Source organism: Tenebrio molitor, chromosome 1 (assembly GCF_963966145.1).
Source record: "Tenebrio molitor chromosome 1, icTenMoli1.1, whole genome shotgun sequence".
Lineage (NCBI taxonomy): Eukaryota > Metazoa > Arthropoda > Insecta > Coleoptera > Tenebrionidae > Tenebrio > Tenebrio molitor.
Window position 1 is genome coordinate 43,517,580 of NC_091046.1, and position 18,178 is coordinate 43,535,757.

The 18,178-nt window shown below is 38.3% G+C and overlaps 5 protein-coding genes across 6 annotated transcripts; 1 reads left to right on the forward strand and 4 right to left on the reverse strand.

Annotated features, from left to right (window-relative positions):
* Positions 1–1,249: 1,249 nt before the first annotated feature.
* Positions 1,250–6,910, forward strand: LOC138122346 (glutathione S-transferase 1-like). Of its 2 annotated transcripts, none has more exons than XM_069036597.1 (4): positions 1,250–1,407; positions 5,783–5,931; positions 5,979–6,179; positions 6,230–6,910. In XM_069036597.1, exons 2-4 carry the CDS (start codon positions 5,791–5,793, stop codon positions 6,533–6,535), a joined length of 648 nt encoding a protein of 215 aa, XP_068892698.1. In that variant the 5' UTR covers positions 1,250–1,407; positions 5,783–5,790; the 3' UTR covers positions 6,536–6,910. The 2 variants fall into 2 exon arrangements, with proteins under 2 accessions (XP_068892698.1, XP_068892697.1); XM_069036596.1 differs by lacking the exon at positions 1,250–1,407 and adding an exon at positions 2,495–2,655.
* Positions 1,760–2,852, reverse strand: LOC138122348 (glutathione S-transferase 1-like). Its single transcript, XM_069036600.1, has 3 exons — positions 2,625–2,852; positions 2,249–2,449; positions 1,760–2,197 (listed from the first exon to the last, which is right to left on the reverse strand). Exons 1-3 carry the CDS (start codon positions 2,733–2,735, stop codon positions 1,910–1,912), a joined length of 600 nt encoding a protein of 199 aa, XP_068892701.1. The 5' UTR covers positions 2,736–2,852; the 3' UTR covers positions 1,760–1,909.
* Positions 6,911–8,236: 1,326 nt separating the features above from the next.
* On the reverse strand, positions 8,237–12,680 carry LOC138122345 (glutathione S-transferase 1-like). The gene is made up of 3 exons (XM_069036595.1): positions 12,497–12,680; positions 12,247–12,447; positions 8,237–8,620 (listed from the first exon to the last, which is right to left on the reverse strand). Exons 1-3 carry the CDS (start codon positions 12,635–12,637, stop codon positions 8,315–8,317), a joined length of 648 nt encoding a protein of 215 aa, XP_068892696.1. The 5' UTR covers positions 12,638–12,680; the 3' UTR covers positions 8,237–8,314.
* A 3,576-nt stretch (positions 12,681–16,256) lies between these two features.
* Positions 16,257–17,177, reverse strand: LOC138122343 (glutathione S-transferase 1-like). The gene is made up of 3 exons (XM_069036592.1): positions 16,966–17,177; positions 16,677–16,880; positions 16,257–16,627 (listed from the first exon to the last, which is right to left on the reverse strand). Exons 1-3 carry the CDS (start codon positions 17,104–17,106, stop codon positions 16,322–16,324), a joined length of 651 nt encoding a protein of 216 aa, XP_068892693.1. The 5' UTR covers positions 17,107–17,177; the 3' UTR covers positions 16,257–16,321.
* Positions 17,178–17,222: 45 nt separating this feature from the next.
* LOC138122335 (glutathione S-transferase 1-like) lies at positions 17,223–18,164 on the reverse strand. The gene is made up of 3 exons (XM_069036583.1): positions 17,970–18,164; positions 17,701–17,898; positions 17,223–17,652 (listed from the first exon to the last, which is right to left on the reverse strand). The coding sequence occupies exons 1-3, from the start codon at positions 18,156–18,158 to the stop codon at positions 17,347–17,349; spliced, it is 693 nt and encodes a 230-aa protein (XP_068892684.1). The 5' UTR covers positions 18,159–18,164; the 3' UTR covers positions 17,223–17,346.
* Positions 18,165–18,178: the final 14 nt, after the last annotated feature.

The following is an 18,178-nucleotide window of genomic DNA, read 5'->3' on the forward strand; positions in this document are numbered from 1 at the left end:
TAGCCAACTAATCTGATTGTCAATTCTGCCACAAGTGGTTTGCAATAATTATATCGACTAGGAGTACATTTAGTACTCTCTTTATTGCATTTCTAGAATACATTCTCTCAGATATCAGCTTTTAATTATTTAACTTGTTTGGCACAGATTTAATTATATTTATTATGACGCCAACTTGATAAAGTCAATATCACAACCGTTGTGATACAAAACAATGTCAAGTGGGACTAATTACACACTGATTATCTTTCTCACGTTGTATCAGTACGGTTTTATCAGGTTTTCATGTAATGTTGTACAAATTTCACCCGACGAGACCCTTAACAACCGGAAATTTTTCATTTTTACCAAAATGTTTAGATTTTCACATGTCTGTGACAACACTTCACAAGAAAGGAATTACACATTCCCAGTATTTAACAAGATGAACGCTATTGTTTTTTTTTTTTATTCATTTTAAAATAGCATTTTTCTGATTGATTGATCACCTGATCCCTCTTCTTTTTGCTGCGACATCTCATCGAGAGATTTTACTGCAGTCATCTGAGATAATCTCAAAAAGATGTGACTTAGGACTTTTGTAGAATTTATCAAAGATAAAAATCCAATCGCACTTTTTATAAATAAACTCGCAAAATTGAATTTTTATCAGTAATAAATATGTATTTCTAAATCGAAACGAAGAAAGAACGTGGATCTTCAAGTGCAAAAACAACCGACAAACGATACAGTCACGAAATTTTGGTTTATAATTCAGTCAAGAAGTATTGGCACAGATTTTGCTGGAGTCATCACTAATAACGGGTGTTCAAACGAACAATGAACTATGGTGGTCATGTGATTGTTTTTTTTCCGAACGCACTATACTTTTCAAAACAACTCAGAAAAATTGTCTTTTTTTATTAAATCAGTCTTTGCACTTTGTTCACTAATTCTAAAATATTTGATTTAATCTTTTCCGATTTTATAACAAAGTATTTGTAATTCGTTTGCAAACTGTGATTTGTAAACGTTGTGACATATTCAAATGATTCCATTGAACTGTTTGTTGTTAAGCTTCATTGCAAAATACTCTTTTCGCTGATTGGATCTCTTTTGAAGTTCCTCTCATCGAAGTTTTGAAAAATTTCAAATTATCTAGGACTCTCAAACAGAACTATCAAAAATCATTTCAAATTTCACTTTAAAAGTGATCGCTTTAATTCTTATCAAACTATTTAAAGTCGTAGATTTTTTTTATCGCAATGTAAACTATCGTAGCATAACACTAAGTACGTGGTTGAAAAAAATTGTCAACGTGTTATCACCGAATTGCAACATACGCATTTGTCGCATTTAGTTCATAATTAAAGCGTTAAATTTCAATATCTGTTTGTTGCCAGTTGGTTCACATCCAAAGATAGAAAGGTAAGACAATTAGATAACATCACAGTTGTTTAATAAAAGGAGCAATCAAGATTCTGCTACCTTATCTTTGTGGAACGTTCCGATCAGATTAATTAATGACTTTCACATAAGTTAAGTCGTTTTGGAATCATTTTTATGTAGTGATAAAAAAAGAGGATTAAGTTAACGAGGGATTGGGCCATAAACTGGGATTACAAACAATCCCCTCGGCTATTTCGGTGATAGCAAGATTTCTAATTGTGTTTGAAAACAAGAAGGAGAATATGCATGTCCACAGCATTAAAACGCAAGTTAAATTGGCCGTGAAAAACACCTGTCCCCACACTCATCCGTATGACTGTGTAAACACAAATTTTATCTGGACATTTATTTTTTCAACTTCACAAATATAAAAACCTATATCTAGAATAATCATTGCGAATCCACTTAACTTTTATAACCCTATATCACAAATTAATCTCTCCTATCGCTAAGCAAATAAAATATAATAAGCATCTTTGGTTCAACATCGACAACGAATCAGCGAGTCTCGGAGTTTACAGAGCCCCTTCTTGTTGGCCTCGTAGAAGGGCATCGACTCGGCCTTCTTGACCCATCTGGCCAACTTGGGAAACTGCTTTTCATCGATGGGTACCACCACATCCAGCGAAGTGATCGAAGGGATGAGGGACAGATCGGCAATCGAAATGTCATCCCCCGCGATCCAACAGTTGTTGTCGTCGAAGAAGTGCTCGACCACGGTGTAGATATCTGTGATGGTCTTCTCGTTGTCCTCGTACAGAATCGGATTCTAGAATTGTTTAGATTAGTTGGAGCGGAGGAAGAGTTGCGTGGTACCTACCAGAATGGTTTTGGTGATGAACGAGACCACGCCCGAATCGAAGCGGAGTCGCTGGTCGATCACGGACCTGCGGGGGTTGTCTCTGGGGTAGAGCGAGTCATCCTTGCCGTACTTGCCGACGAGGAATGCGATAATAGCGTGGCTATCCCAGATGACGTAACCGCTGTCCTCCAAAGTAGGAATTGCGTGTTGTTGGTTCAACTGCAACGGAAATAGCTGCGTTGTTTACTCCGCACAACAATAGCTTTTGGTGTTTATTTAAAGACAATGGGATTCATTCATTGTTGTGGAGGAACGACCCGTGGCAGTTGGAGAGGCGCCATTTCCATCACTCGCAAACCACCGTGATTTATGTGCTAGTTTTGGCACCACCTACCTTGCAGGGCTGCACTTCCTTCAGCTCGAGGGTGAGTTCCAAGACCTTCGCTGTCAACACTACTGCTCTAGCCGACGGACAGATTTCGCTCATGTACAACTTAGGTCTCATTTTGGACTGAACCAGTGTAAACAAACAGCGAAGAAGATTAAAGTATTTTTATTATTGTGGTTATCGTCAATTAGACACTGTTAATGTGAGTGAACTGAGGAGAGGAGCGTTCGGCTGTTATCGCTGTCTGCGACCCATTTAGAGATATAATTGATATTAATTCGACCTTATCGTGTTATTGTTATACAATTATTTTGCCGAAATTTATTTTCGAAATGCTAAGAGGCCTCTTTAACCGGGTTTATCAGTCTGCCTGCAGGACACGTGAGTGTTAATCTTGCGCAATCGAAGGACAAAGAGTCGAGGGACGTGCGGGATTAATTGGAAATTGCGCTTTCGGCGTTTTTATGTCGCGAAGATCGATAAATAAAAACTGGCGTAATGGGCCTAGATGAAAGGGATTTGGCTGGGATCGGATGTTGCCGCGTCCAAAAAATATTCATATATCATAATAGCAGACAATTGCTTAAAGAAAGAATTTTTGTTGGCCAACAGAAATCAAGCGGAGACTAATTCCCGCATCTGTAAATGTTTGAAGACTTTATCAAATTAATTGTGATGTTTTAAATTTAACAAAATCGTTAAATTGGGAACGGAAATCGGCCAAATCACGGCGGGTCAGCATTCTTTTTATGGCCTGTTTGTTTTTATTATATTTTTATATGGTGACCAGCGAAGAACCCGGACCTGAATCCTATTTAGAATTGATGGACGAGATTAAAAGACAAAAACAAAACACTCCACAATCATTTTCATACTCAAACTTCTTTTTGTTTGCCTTTTACAGTCTTCTCCTTCATTTGCTCTTCATACTCAGCTTGCTTCTCACAGAAAAATATTTTTTGCATTCTATTTTTTTTTGTTCCTTCTGTCATTCTTATATTCCTCTTACGTGCTATTATGTGACAAAAGTACTATTTCCTCAATTTTGTTGTAGATCGTAAAATTTTATGGTAGCAGCACTAGTAGGTAATATTTTAAGTAGTTGTATTGTACATTTTGTATATTTGCATTGACAAATGACACGCGCCGCTTGCCAACCATATCAAACCCAACCATCGTGCACGTTAATCGCTCATAATATGCAATACAATTTTACGACCTACAACGAAATTGAGAAAACAGTATACCAAAGTATAGATCTTGGATTTTCTCATGGGCTATGAGGCTATCTGCGCAAACGACGAAAATCGGTCTCAACTCGGCGCTACAGACCGACCGGAAAACATCGCCATTCGTTGCCTCCCTCTCGTCTATTTGCATCTAAAGTGGTCGATGTTTTCAGTTTTTATTTACAGATTTTTCACTGGTTTATCGCTCCGTCTTCTTGCAGATATGTATTTCCAAGGTCACAGCCCATGAGAGAATCCAACACCTCTATCATTTGACAACAGTATTATATTTTTATTTGCCTTCCAAGATCTTTTAGGTTATCCAAATATCATATTTAAAAGATATTTTCCATCCATGGAAAGAAGTGTTCTTTTCCAACTAACCACCCAGTAGTACCTTCTGGTACTACCTCTAAGTAATAGTGACGTCTGTGAAACGTACCAAATTTATTGCAAATCGTGTTTAATTCAGTCAAAAGAAAATGGCGTACTAAAAAAACTAGTATTATTTAAAGAAAACAAAGATAACTGTGCCCCTCATGAGAGTTTCTGAATCCATTAATGCACTTTCCAAATCAATTTGACCTTCTAAAAATAGTACTGCAACGCCACAGACTGACCTTTGAGACCTTCACTATTTACAGAAAGACAATCTAAGAGTAGGATTTGCATGTTTACACCATCCCATTGTTTTCTTCCGTTCAAATAAACTCCCCGATAACCCACTTAAAGTTTGTAAAAAATTCCTCCGATCTGACAAATAGAAGCAACAACAGACTTTGACGTTTGAAAATGATTGCGCTCGCCGAAACTGACAGGCTCTGAAACGAATAAATGAAAAATCTAGATTTTGAAGTTCTATCGTTCAGCGTAAATACAGAATCCATTTGTTCTATTTTTATTAGAGCGTTTGTTTACTGACGGCTAACATCCATCATAATTCATATTGAGTCGATGCGGAATTATCTCGCCACACAGCGCGACTATTGTTTTTAAGAACTGAAAGATGCAAATTCATCGCGTATCTGACTAGTTGCACGTGATAAATGTTACTATGCAGAGTTATCAGTTCTTGGAATGACTGCGATGTTGCACATGACGCTTTGCAATCCGTCCTCGAGAGCGGGGAATTAAAGTGTTGACTTGACCAAGGGATAACATCGCACACCTGAGTACCATCAGGTCGATGGCGAGGAGGTCACGCCATCAGTGCGAAAGTAGGTACCTACTGTCCGGATGAAAAGCGTACCCTAAAAGTCATACCGAGAGGGCGCTCGTCGACCAAACACCACTTCGATACAGGAATCCTGTTCGATCATTTCAAAAACGAATACAACGAAGGAAAGAATTTCGTTGAGGTACTGTTGTGCTACCAGAAGAGCAAGGAAGTACCAAAAGAGAGAAAATTTCTTGGAGAAGAACAAATGGGTGAAGGGAGATGAAGAAACAACCGCTGCTGTTGTCACTTCTTCGGACGTTTTGGTTCCAGTGGATTGGGTACTCTTAGCTTGGATTAAGAGGTTTGAGGAGTTGTCATATGCCACAGCCAATGAGGTCTTTCTGAATGCCTCGTGGGAGCTTGTGAAACAGCGCATGACGTACTAGGTACTTCACAAGAATTTTTACTTGATGGAAACAGTGGCAATAGTGGTTCAGGAGAAATATTTTAAAAGAGGAAATTAACTCTTGAAAATGCCAAAACAGAACGAAGAGGAGGGAATAAAAACAATGGAGTACTGCTTTTTTAACTCAAGAACCCAATGAGTGAAAAACTTTTTAGTATTTTTTGCATATTTACATTTTTCCAAATATAGTACTTTTAATATTCTGAAACAAGAAAGTACCGTTGTTGATAAGAATTTAATCCGAGAAAGATGCGGTTTCATCGCTTATCTGTGCTAGTTGTCTCTGATAACATTCCTTTGAATTTATTAGTTCTTGGGATGGCGCCGATCTTGTACATGACTCTCCTGAGTCCCCCCTCGAGGGCAGTACTCATCACAGCTCAGGCTCTTGGGATCGAACTGGAACTGAAGAACGTGGACCTGGCAAAAGGAGAGCACCGCAGACCCGAGTACCTCCAGGTAATTCCACCGCCATGAAAAACCTGGTTCTTTCAATTGCCTTCTAGTTGAATCCTCTGCACACAGTACCCACACTGATCGACGGCGAGACCATCATCACCGACAGCCACGCCATCAACGCGTACCTAGTGCGGAAGTACTCCTCCGACGACAAGCTCTACCCGAGAGACCACTCCAAGAGAGCTCTCGTCGACCAAAGACTCCACTTCGACACAGGAATCCTCTTCAACAGTTTCAGAAATGCTGCCGTAAGAACCACCAGAAGGGAATATGTACACCAAATAATTGCATTTTTCAGGCGCCGCTGTTCTACCGCAAGAGCAAAGAAGTACCGCAAGAGACGGCCAATCAGGTCGTCGAAGCCTACAGGTTTCTTGAAGCGTTTCTGGAGAAGAACAAATGGACGGCGGGGGGAGAAGTGACCATAGCTGATTTCAGTCTTGCCGCTAGTGTTACGTCTTTGGATGTTCTGGTTCCGGTGGATTCGTTACTGTTTCCAAAAGTGACCGCGTGGATTCAGCGCTTTCAGGAGCTGTCCTACGCCAAGGTCAACGAGCCGGGCCTGAACGATCTGAAAGAGGTCGTGAAGAAGTGCATGGCGTAAAAGTTTCACTTCTTGGGAGTGTTGGATTTGTACTTAACGCGCAATTAGTAATAATTTTGAAGAAATCGATTGTGAATGCACCACCGGATTACAACTTTGGTCAGCTATTTAAATTTAACCTCACTTTTTGCTTGTTTTTAATATGCAATTTGAAAAATCAGTCTTTTAAGATCAGCTGTTTAAATCTAACCTCACTTTTTGCGTTGTTTATGTTTTTAATCTGCAGTTTGAAAAATCAGTATTTTTAAAACGAGTGGTGCTTTCACAATCGACTCTTCAGCGTCAACTTCGACGCCCAATTAAAAAAAAGCACCTTTATAAGATAAAATAAAAAATATTGTAGGTATTGTCTTTGTGAAAATATTTCGAAGAGTTTCTGTTTTGTTTCAATTAAAAGTGGTAAAGCCGTCCCTCGCTGCAAAATAAATAAAACATCGTCGCGCAAAATTTGCCGATTTGGTCGAAATTGCTTTCGCAGCTTGGTTTCCGAGGGAATTTTTAATTCGCTAATGAAAGTAGCTCAGCGCCGGTCTCCTGGGTGTACTAAGCTAATTACATTTTTTCATTTGCAAACTGATGGTTATTTCGCTCGGTCCCAACGCGAAACTCCCTTGCCAGGTAAAATTCTACCTCATGAAAAGAACGCCCGTCAAATCTGACATTTTCGTGCGGAAAGACGTGTCCATTCCTTTAAACGCTCGCTTTGTATTCTCCACCGCAGTTTATGTATTTTTGTAAAAAAAATTCGAAACACATTGTGAGCAGATAATTTACGTTGGGAGCCATGGGCCAACTGTTGTTGGCCGTTGATCATCCCATTGTGGGGAGGTGATAACGAAAATAAAAATCCAAACGGCATAAATCTTGCACCGGGCTTGGATCTAAAAATAGGCGGGGACCTTCACCTTCGGTAACAGCTGCCCGGGTGAAAAAAATCGATTTGGCCGCGTCGTCCTTCGATCCTGGGGATCGCGTCCTGTGGAGATGGCGCCCATTTCACGGACATTCCTTGGGAGGGGGCCAAGCGGTGGGCGATCCCTACTAGATCTAGTATTGCTATCGCTTTTAGACCGCGTGCTAATTAGCAGATGAATGGAGGATGCGGCTTCTTGGAGTGGCGCAACAGGCTCGAATCGCGCCAAGAGAGTGTAATAAAGCCGGGATGGCTCTAAAATTATTTTTAGAGTAAAAGCGAGATTTTTGGTAACGTAAATATAGGCGAGTAGGAAGTCCAGTTTTCTAATTGGGACACAGCTGAATTTCATAATCTGTCAAAGAAGAACGAGAGTCGCCGTCTAAATTTACTCGGAGTTCCGCAAGGCTTCGTTCCAGCACCCGCGCTGTTTAATCGACCTTCCGACGTGCGTCAATAAACGCGAGGGATCCTATAAAATAAACTTATTTCGAGCTTTGGCGCGACTTTGCCGCGACTTATTTATGATTAATATTGTAAGTATTTTCGCGAGAAGCGAAAAAATAATTAAATAAAAAGGCACACCTGTCGACCATCGCGGTTACCTAACACTACCAGGAATTAAAAACGTGCTATTTATGATGAAGCGGCAGCACGTGTAAAAATCGTCTTGTAATTTCCTCTAAGCTGGGACAGGTGTTGGCTACGTAAATAACTTGCTCAATAAAATTTATGGCGGACACGCATTTTACCGATTTGTGGATTCGTCGGACAAAGACGGAGCCGGATTTCAGTTTTCTCTTTGCGTACGTTTTATTTCAATCGTAATACAATTTTTATATTCGCAAACATCCGTCAAGCCCACATCATGACATCAGTGCTTTGAACATTCGCTTGAAGCTGTCCAGGCCCTCGACGTTCACGTCGTAGTAGGGGAGGCTGGAGGCCCGAGTCATCCACGCCTTCACGTTGGAGAATCTGGTCGGATCGACCGGATACAGGACATCCAAGGAGGTTACGTTCGCGATCAAGCTAAAGTCGGCTATTGTGATCGTGTTTCCGGTCACCCAGGGGTTGCCTTTGAGGAAGGTGTCCAGGTGGCCGTAGCCGTTCTCCAGGCCCTCGATCTGGTCCTCGGTCAGGGTTTTGCGGCCCTTGTACTTCATTCCCCTCTACCAACAAAATATCATTCAAATCTGTGTTATTTACATTTTGATAAAGTGCTAAAATTTGTCCAGTCACATTAAAATTTTGCTTGCACTAGTTCTATGAGTAAAAAAAATATGAGTAGTACGGTCGGTGGTAGTACTGTGCATTTGGACCGCAGGAAATACTCAGGGAATTGTTTAAACAATTTTAACAAATTGTTAAAGATTTGGAAATTACGTTTTTGGACCTTTATGAAGAAAACTACAGCAAATAGAGCTAGCTTGTGTCAAATCTTTTTTATAGAGCACTACATTTCCTACGATTCTACTGTTTGTTTTGATTTAGAAGCACCAGACACTGGAAAGTGCGCCGCGAAATATTTTAATTTCGCCTGACTGAGAAATCGTTGGTGACAATTCATGAAAAAATCTAAATGCCGTCTAAAAATTCTGAAAAAATTCTCCTGGCGTCCAGACACTGTAAAGAACTTACTATTACGAATTAGAAGTCATTTCCAATTATTTTCGATTTTTGACGAAGGAAAACCAAACTTTGAAGTGCATTCTACTTATTCCAAAATTATGATTCTTTTTAAAAATGTAGATTTGTGTTTGTGATCCACTGGCTTTTTGTTATAGCTGTTATGGTTTATGAAAAACAAATAAAGAACCCTAGAATAATATTTTTTTAAGTTTTGTTTAGTCGTTGTTCAAGATTCTTAAAAACAAAATCACAGTAAATGTTTATATGATATAGTATTATTTATATTTTTATTTTAATGTTTATTTCTTTTTTTTGGAGATTTAGATTAGGAGTTTACAAGATATTTGGATTATAAGTTAAAGTTTTGCAATATGCACCAGCGTCAAGATATCGAGCACGTGATGCCCTTTTTGACAAAACAATTGTGTAATTTAAATATCTGGAGAAATAATAGAGGTAGGGAGGAAACTTGTTTTTAGCAAATAAGTTGCTAAACTTTTTTGTGTAATACATTTTTTCGTAACCGTTTCTGCGTTACAAGTTGCCTGACAAGTAAAATAATTGAAAAGAAAACTTCTTAAGGCCCACCACATACATTTTATCCCCGGGCAGTGAATTAGTTTCATGCGACACGCCAAAAATCGTTCGCAACACGCTAAGATGGTTAGCAACACGCTAAAAAATCCTTCGCAACAAGCTAAACTCTCGGGAGTAAGAAACAGCCAACTGCGCGTCACTTGCCACTTCCACATTTTCATTGGTCAGTGTGTTTTGATTGTGTTGCTAAATTTAAAAAATGGACAAATTATCATAATACAGGGTATTTATAAATGATTGTCTGGTCCCGGTTGCTATGGAAACTTTTGTTCTGTTCAATACAATAATCGCCAAGAAAATAAAGCTTAAACTTCAAAACCTAACCTCACAAATTTTGCTAGTCTGTTTACCTCTAAAAGCGGACGTATTTGCAGTTTCTTTAGCAAAATGCAGATTTTGATGTTTATTTAAAAACAGCAATGGATTTAAATTACATTAGTTATTTATGCCTTGCTCCTAATTTCTCTAAGTACTATCATCCATAATAATATAATTTATAGAATATATACATATTACTTAAAATCCATAGCGAGCATCATAAAAGTTTTCACTTCTGTCACGCGGTCTTAAGCACAATCTTTTTTGTTTTTGTTTTTTTTTTTATTTTAAATATTTCGTTTGGAGAAAAAAGTTATGACAGAGAAAAATCAACGCTCTGAAAAATTATTTATGGCAGTTGGCTTATTTAAAAAGCGAAGAAAAAATGCGAAAAGTGATTTCATTAAACGATTTTTTTAAATTTTTACTATTTCGTTTAGAGAGAAAACTCCTGACACCAGAAAAAAAATTTATGGTCTTAAAAAATGTTTATGGCAACTTGTTTCTTCAAAAACTCAAGAAAAAGAAGCAAAAAATCGCAAGAACAAAAAACAAAGTGAAGGTGGGAGAGAAAGAAGGTGAATGGTTTGAGACGACAAAGGGAGTAAGACAGGACTGCCCGCTTAGCTTCCTGCTATTTACGATAATATGTGGCAGACGTGGATGAAATGTTAAGGAAAGCACAAGCGGGGGGGAGTGTGGTAGGTAGAGAGAAAGTTTGGAACCTGGCGTTTGCGTATGACGTGGCAATTATGGCAAATAGTGAGAAAGAAATGATGAAGAACCTGGGAAAGTATGTAAGGAAGAAAAAGCTGGGAGTAAATCTTGAGAAGACGAAAATGATGGTGTTCAATAAAAGAAAGAGGAAGAGTGAAGAGAATGAGTGAGAGAACGAGTTCAAATACTTGGGCTGAAACAGCCACGGATAAGGCACATATCAGAGAGATAGTGAGGAAAGCAAATAAGGTAGTGGAATGTTTTTGGGGAATAGGAGAGAGAAAGTGAGGAGGTGTTTTCAGGAGGAGAATGATGATATTTGAGAGGATGATAGAGAGTATATTGGTGTACGGGCAGAAGGACAAGAGAAGGTATAGAAAGTTCAAGAAAAATATTTGAGAGGGGTGCTAGGAGTGGCAGAGAAACGCCAGGTTACATGGTGAGGGAAGAGTGGAGGAAGAGAGGAATAGGCTGAGAGTGAAAGCAGGAAAGAGAACGGCAAAGTTTGAGGAGAAAATGGAGGGAAGGGAAGATTGCAGGATACTGACGAAATGCTGGAGAGAAAAGAAAAAGAACAAGGAGAAGAAGAATAGACAGAAGTACTACCAAAAGAACGGATATGCTAGTGAAGAAGTGGAAAGATTGAGAGCAAAAGGAAGATGGATGAATGTAGAGCTCAGTGAAAGGGACAAAGACACGGACAAGCAAGAAAGAAGGGAGAGAATCAAGGAATCCAGATACAACAGGAAGTATGAGAGGTGTATGACAGAGGAAATTCCTGGGGGGAGAGAGTGCAAGAGAAAGAAAAATGATGCGAGATTTAGATGTGGGAAGGAGAAGAGAGAAAACAGGTATTAGATGGAAGAGGAAGAAAGAAGGTGCACAATGTGCTATGAGAAGAGAGAGAGAAAAAGAGAATTGAGCACATATGGAATGGATCTAGCGAAATGAGAGAGAAGGAGAGAAAAGAACGGGGAGAAATACTGAATGAAGACGAAGGAAGAGAGAGAAGACAGGTATTGGATGGAAGGAGAAGAAAGAAGGTACAGAATGTGCTATGAGAAGAGAGAGAGAGAATTGAGCACATATGGAATGAATGTAGAGAAATGAGAGAGAGGGAGAGAAAGGAACGGGGAGAAATACTGAATGAAGACAGAAGGTAGATAAGATGGATGAAAGAGATATGGAAGAGGAGAGAAAGGGATAGAGAAAGAAACGGATGGGCGATAGGAAAAGCATGTAAAATCTTGGAATTGTTATTTTTATGTTTGTAATCAGGAATCCGAAAGCCCGGAGGGTTAATAAAGCATTATTATTTCAAAACTGCAATAATTTCTATAAGAAATTGTTTAAACAATTATCCAAGTATTTCTTCCAGTGGAAATCTACAACAGTCTCTAACGACCCGATTTGTACCAGTAACATTTTTTTTGTACTCTTACGCAATGATCCAAAACATGTGGAGTACATTTGAAACATCATTCTATTCCCTCTCGATTGGCATTTCCTCGCCTATTAAAAACACTATACCTACAGCGATATTCCTGAGCCAGCTGAAGATGAGTCCGCTGTCGAAATGAAGCCTCTGGTCGACCAGCGCCCTCTTGGCCAAGTCTTTGGGATAAAGCTCGTCATCCTTGCCGTACTTGTCCACCAGATAGGCATTGATGGCATGACTGTCCCAGATGACGGTCCCATTGTCGTCGAGCGTCGGTATTGTGTGTTGGGGGTTCAGCTGGAAGCGCCGTTGTTAAATCGACGCGAAACAAAACAAGCCCACCTACCTTGAGGAAGCTGTCAGTCAAGTGTTCCTGCTTGGAGAGATCGATGATTTTGTGTTGCAGTTTGATTCCCAAAGCTGCGGCGGTCAACAGCACGGACCTGACGGGCCCGCTGAAATTTTGCATGTAAAGTATGGGGGCCATTACGAACAGAATGATTTAAGAAAGCACTTTATCATCTCCAGTCGAGAGATTACGAAATTATAAATATCTCGGGCGATTACGAAACGGAGATAATGTTATTTTTAATTTTATTCATGCGTGTGCAGTCGAAATCTCTGGTAATGACCCAAACCGTCTTGCATCAGTATTGATCCGATCAGGGAAATATAAATAATTTAATCGCTCCGACATCCAGTAAAGTAAAGAAGGCTCATATTAATAAACCGGTACATCTGTTGTTTACTTTTTAACTTGAAATAGATTCGCAAACATAAAAATAATTTCAAGAATTTACATGTACGACTGAGTCATGATCGTTGGGGGCGGACAACGCCGCTACATTGCGAACTGTTGCTCAGGATCATTGTGCGGCACCTGGATCCGCTGCCAATTACTAAATACACTGTTGCGTTGATGGAACGCTACCGCTCGGACAAAATCAATAAATTCGGGCCAATTAGCGGGATATTTATCGCACAAGTGCGAAATTACACGGTGAAATGAGTTACGATCGACGCAACCAATAATACAGCGGATGTGGCCGCGGGCGGCACTGCTTCTAAATAAACGCGAAATTACATTTTACTTATTTTATTGCATTATTAACACTGGCTTGGTGGGTAAACCCTTTGTTTGGCCGCGCTCGGGGGCAACAAACGCCAAGATAAATATCCCAATTTACCGCTTTTCAGATTGCTTTTTCTAAATGAATACAACTGTTCATGCAGTAGCGCTTCTGATTCACGAGTTACAATAACAAATAAACTACGTGCCAATGAAAATGCACCACCAAGGAGGGGTCAAGTTACACAGTTAAAATTTTCACAGTTAATTTTTCTTAAATAAAGAAGCAATTGATTTTATTTTGGGAAAAAAAATAGAAATTAAGAGTCTGAATAGCGTAGAAGATATTTTACTTAAAACAAAGAGTGTGTGCTTAAGACCGCACGACAGAAGTGAAAACTTCTATGATGCTCGTTACTGATTTTAAGTAATATGTGTCTACCTATTCTATAAAAAATACCTATATCATTATGGATGATGGATGACTTGGAAGAATAAGGAGCAAGGCGTACCTAAATAATTAATATTATTTAAATCCAATGCTGTTTTTAAAAAACATCAAAAATCTGTATTTTTCAGTAGAAACTGCAAATACGTCCGTTTTGAGAGGTATACTCTAGCAAAATTTGTGAGGTTAGGTTTGGATGTTTTATGGAAGTTTTATTTTCTTGGCGATGATATTGAACACAACACAAGTTTTCATAGCAATACTCTGTATTATGATAATTTGTCCATTTTCCTCTTCACATTTTGCTACACACATTTTTCCAATAGATGAATTGTCGAAGCCATATAATTGAGAATTACCTACGTATTAAATTCTACATTCATCTGTAAACTTACAATATTTGTCGTGTCTTTATCGTTTATATTGTATAAAACTATACAGGGCATTTCACGAGTGATAATGAGCCTGACGGAATAATAAATTCAACCCACAATACATTTTCAAAAAAAGCCGGATATTTTAATGACAGTAGCCAGCTTTTTTCGGAAATATAATGTGGGTTTCATTTTAAATTACGTCAGGCTCATTATCACTCGTGAAATATCCTGGATATATATATACAGTTACTCCTGCAGCTCTGCACTGAGGTCAGTCAGGTCACAACACAACGTACAATGAAAATTTAAAATTGACAAGTGACGCACATTTAATTGTTTTTCGCTCGCTCCGCTAAAAAACTCGACTCCCTTGATTTTAGCTTACCGTGTCGTGCTGCGAACGATTTTGGCTTGTGCTGCGAACGATTTTACCGTGTCGCATGAAACTAATTCACTGCCCGCGAATAAAATGTATGTGGCGCGCCTAAAGAAGTTTTCACTTCAAAAATCTGGACGAACTTCTTGAAAGATTTGTTACTGCGAATCAAACTTCACTATTTTGACCTACAACCACCTCTGTAGAAAAGCTGATGGATTGTAATCAGAAGTTTTTGATTGATTTTTGCTGATAAATAAATTTTGCACCACCATTACAAAATGTAGTTGTTTTTTAATGTTTTTTCACATGGTAAAATGGCACTATAACGAATTAAGTGCATCTTTTCATTAAATACTTTTTTGCGCTTGAGATTACACCAATTGCTACACTCGTGTGTGTAAACTTCCCACTTGTAACAAAAGTAGTGTGATTTTTGTCGCATAAATAACTCTCGTATCATCGTTGCAAGAAATCTGTTGAGGAATAAATTTGTTTGAGTTTTCTTGACTTTTAGCAGGGACAAAAAATAATAACCGTTGTCGCAGAACAAGTAGATTTAAAGTAATGAGATTTTTTTTAAATATCCATGAAGGAAGAATAAATGGAACGCGCAACGTGTTTGCACTGGGAATGTCTCTAGAGGTATATTAAATTTTTTTATTCATTATAAAAGTGTAGAAGGTTTTTCAATTTTTCATTATTCTCTTCGCATCATATCTAGGCTAAGCAGCATGGGACTTGGCAACCATTTGTGTCTAAATTAAAAATGCCGATTTTTTGCTGCAACAACCAAATAAATCAAATTCGAAATTATCTCATTTTTGGTTTAAAGACAACAAAAAGAGAGCCTGCAGAAACTGGAGGGTCTAAATCTGCATAATTCTTTGTCTTAAATCTTTGTCTGGCAAACATTTAAAATCTTAATAAACCATACACTGTTTTTCTTTTGATTTTCTTCTTTTGTCAATTGTATTTCACTATTTCTCAAAACTATTTCGTATCTCAAAGTGACGTAAATATGAAATAGTTTTGAGAAATAGTGAAATACAATTGACAAAAGAGAAAAACCAAAGGAAAAACACTGTAAAAACAATTTGTTGCTGTTCAATTCGTTATTTTTTTACAGATACATTTCAAAAAAGAAGCAATGGGTGTCAGTGACTTTTTCGTCTTTGTTTTCTATTGTTTTTCCTTTAACATCCTTGTTTTATCAATAATATCTAGAATTCTAGACGAAGAATAAAATTCTCTCGAAGTACCATTCCTACTTTCTGACCATTGCATATCTTCATATAAAGAAGATTATGTCTTCTGTGACATAACGAAATAATTATTTTAGTCTTGCTGATAAGTGATAACTGTACATTTTTATTTCAAATGCAACAATCAACGTTTGTTTTTTTATTTGACCTTGCTAACCTTTACATAATCTTAAGCATTGTAGCGTCAGAACACGGTACATTTATAATATCGTAATAAATATGATTCAACACAGCTGCTGCAGGACGAGCACATTTCTTAAAAAACATTCAACTCCATACAAATTACCCAATATAAGTTATTGTGTTTTGTGCAATTGTTTCTGTGCCAAACCATACTTTCGAAAATAAATTTTACGTCTCTTTTTTATCGTTTACCAACACATTATTCTGACAGTGGCAATAAATAACAACGCTTGTGTTGTCGATACTCTGACGTTACTCGAGCAATTGTCGCTTTTTTGAACACTCTCTTCTTGAAAAAAATAAAATACTACTCTATCGCACTTCTATTTAAATTCTTAATCTTATCAGTGCGTAGCAAAAGTTAATAGGGCAATTAAAAAATTAAAACTACTACTTATCTTTCCGTTTTTATTGATTTACTTAACAATAAAAATTTACAAAAAAAAAACAAATCTATTTTAATTTCTCTTCGATAATTTGCCTGATCTGGTCCAACCCCTTTTTGTTTTCATCATAATACGGTAGCTTCTCCATTCTTTTTATCCAACTGGCGATATTGGGACACGTTTTGGTATCAACTGGTACCACCACATCCATCGTGGTGATTGATGAGATGATGCTAAAGTCAGCAACACTGACAGCATCTCCTGCCACCCAATTTTTACCCTCCAGAAACTTTTCCAAAAAACTGTAAGCTTCCCTGACTTTGTCAGCTTTATCTCGAGGTACTGTTTTCTCTCCTTCGTAGATTATGGGGCGCTGAAATTCACCACTATAAGACATACCAACACAAGCACACCACAATTACAATTACTGCCATAGTGTAGGGAAAAAGAATACCATTCTCGAAATGCAGCCTTTGATTGATTATGGCACGCTTCCGCAAATCCTTGGGATATAGAGAGTCATCTTTACCGTATTTTTCCACCAAGTAGGCCATTATGGCGTGACTGTCCCACAAAGTGAAACCATCTTCTTCTACCAAAGTTGGAACCGTGTGTTGAGGATTTAACTAAAATGTATTGTTGGTTGCCAGGATTACAGATGACATTGACAACTAGTACACCGCCATTTTACATTTTTTAATCTTCCCTCACCTTAGTGTAATCCGAAGAAAGTTGTTTTTTCTCGATCAGATTTACTTCTTTCAGTTCCACATCCAGATCGATCGCTCTGATTGTCATCAAAGTTGCTCGTACAGGTTGACTGTACCGAATCATGTACAAAGTGGGAGCCATTTTGATGATCGAAGGCGTAGCTGATAACTGATAGGTTGGAGTGGAAAGTGGAAGTGATTTGATTAGGTTTGCTTCTTGCTAAAGCCCCACCAACTGAATCGAAATGTTAATGCGTTTGTCGTTTATCCAATACAATGTTGAACAAGGAAAATAAAAAAATAGTTATTTTAGTTTAACGAAGATAAAAAATAGTTTCGTTTTTATTATCCCAAAACTAAACACTTTTAAAATGGGTACTAATTATTTTAATCTGTCTTCGACGAGTTTTTTGAGTTGATCCAACCCCCTTTTGTTGACGTCATAGTAGGGCAATCTCTCAGCCCTTCCAATCCAAGCCGCAACATTTGGAAACCTTTCCGGATCAATCGGTACGACAAGATCTAGAGTGGTAATCGATGGAACGATGCTAAAGTCAGCGATCGTGACAGCATCCCCCGCAATCCAATCTTGCCCTTGGAGAAAGTTCTCAACAAACCCGTACGCTTCCTCAACTCTTTGAATTTTCTCCAGCGGTACTGACCTCTCACCACCGTAAATCACAGGCCCCTGAGACACTCAATTAATACATTTGACACAAACTAACTGAAGATTTACTAGAGCGTTGATTGGAAAAAGTACTCCGTTGTCGAAATGCAATCTCTGGTTGATTATGGCGCGTTTTCGCAATTCTCTGGGGTAGAGTGAATCATTGTTACCATATTTGTCGACCAGATACGCCATAATGGCGTGACTGTCCCATAAAACGAAACCATCGTCTTGGACAAGCGTGGGGACAGAGTGCTGGGGATTTATCTGGAAATCTAGGTGTATTGCTGGTTGCCTACTTTTAATGTTTCTTTCTATTATTTTTTCTTGTGTTTTACCTTGATAAAATCCGATAACAGCTGTTCCCCCTCAATCAAATTTACTTCTTTTAGTTCCACACAAATGCCCAAGGCCCTAATTGTCATCAAAGTGGCACGAACTGGTTGACTGTATTGAGTGATGAGCAAGAGCGGCGCCATGTTTCTTAATTGAACTGATAAACAAAAGTGACAGTTTTGACACTTCATCAAAAATAAACACTCCAATG

Bases quoted from the DNA above. Each gene is read 5' to 3' on its own strand.
- LOC138122348 (XM_069036600.1), bottom strand. From the start codon at position 2,735: ATGAGACCTAAGTTGTACATGAGCGAAATCTGTCCGTCGGCTAGAGCA. The intron at 2,450-2,624 runs GTAGGTGGTGCC...TTTCCGTTGCAG, and splicing joins AGGAAGTGCAGCCCTGCAAG to TTGAACCAACAACACGCAAT. The intron at 2,198-2,248 runs GTAGGTACCACG...AAACAATTCTAG, and splicing joins TCATCACCAAAACCATTCTG to AATCCGATTCTGTACGAGGA.
- LOC138122346 (XM_069036597.1), top strand. From the start codon at position 5,791: ATGGCGCCGATCTTGTACATGACTCTCCTGAGTCCCCCCTCGAGGGCA. The intron at 5,932-5,978 runs GTAATTCCACCG...ATTGCCTTCTAG, and splicing joins GCAGACCCGAGTACCTCCAG to TTGAATCCTCTGCACACAGT. The intron at 6,180-6,229 runs GTAAGAACCACC...TGCATTTTTCAG, and splicing joins ACAGTTTCAGAAATGCTGCC to GCGCCGCTGTTCTACCGCAA.
- LOC138122345 (XM_069036595.1), bottom strand. From the start codon at position 12,637: ATGGCCCCCATACTTTACATGCAAAATTTCAGCGGGCCCGTCAGGTCC. The intron at 12,448-12,496 runs GTAGGTGGGCTT...CGGCGCTTCCAG, and splicing joins TGACTGACAGCTTCCTCAAG to CTGAACCCCCAACACACAAT. The intron at 8,621-12,246 runs GTAGGTATAGTG...TTTTGTTGGTAG, and splicing joins GCTGGCTCAGGAATATCGCT to AGGGGAATGAAGTACAAGGG.
- LOC138122343 (XM_069036592.1), bottom strand. From the start codon at position 17,106: ATGGCTCCCACTTTGTACATGATTCGGTACAGTCAACCTGTACGAGCA. The intron at 16,881-16,965 runs GTGAGGGAAGAT...AATACATTTTAG, and splicing joins TTTCTTCGGATTACACTAAG to TTAAATCCTCAACACACGGT. The intron at 16,628-16,676 runs GTAATTGTGGTG...GGTGAATTTCAG, and splicing joins CCTACACTATGGCAGTAATT to CGCCCCATAATCTACGAAGG.
- LOC138122335 (XM_069036583.1), bottom strand. From the start codon at position 18,158: ATGAAGTGTCAAAACTGTCACTTTTGTTTATCAGTTCAATTAAGAAAC. The intron at 17,899-17,969 runs GTAAAACACAAG...CTAGATTTCCAG, and splicing joins TGTTATCGGATTTTATCAAG to ATAAATCCCCAGCACTCTGT. The intron at 17,653-17,700 runs GTAAATCTTCAG...TGAGTGTCTCAG, and splicing joins TTTTTCCAATCAACGCTCTA to GGGCCTGTGATTTACGGTGG.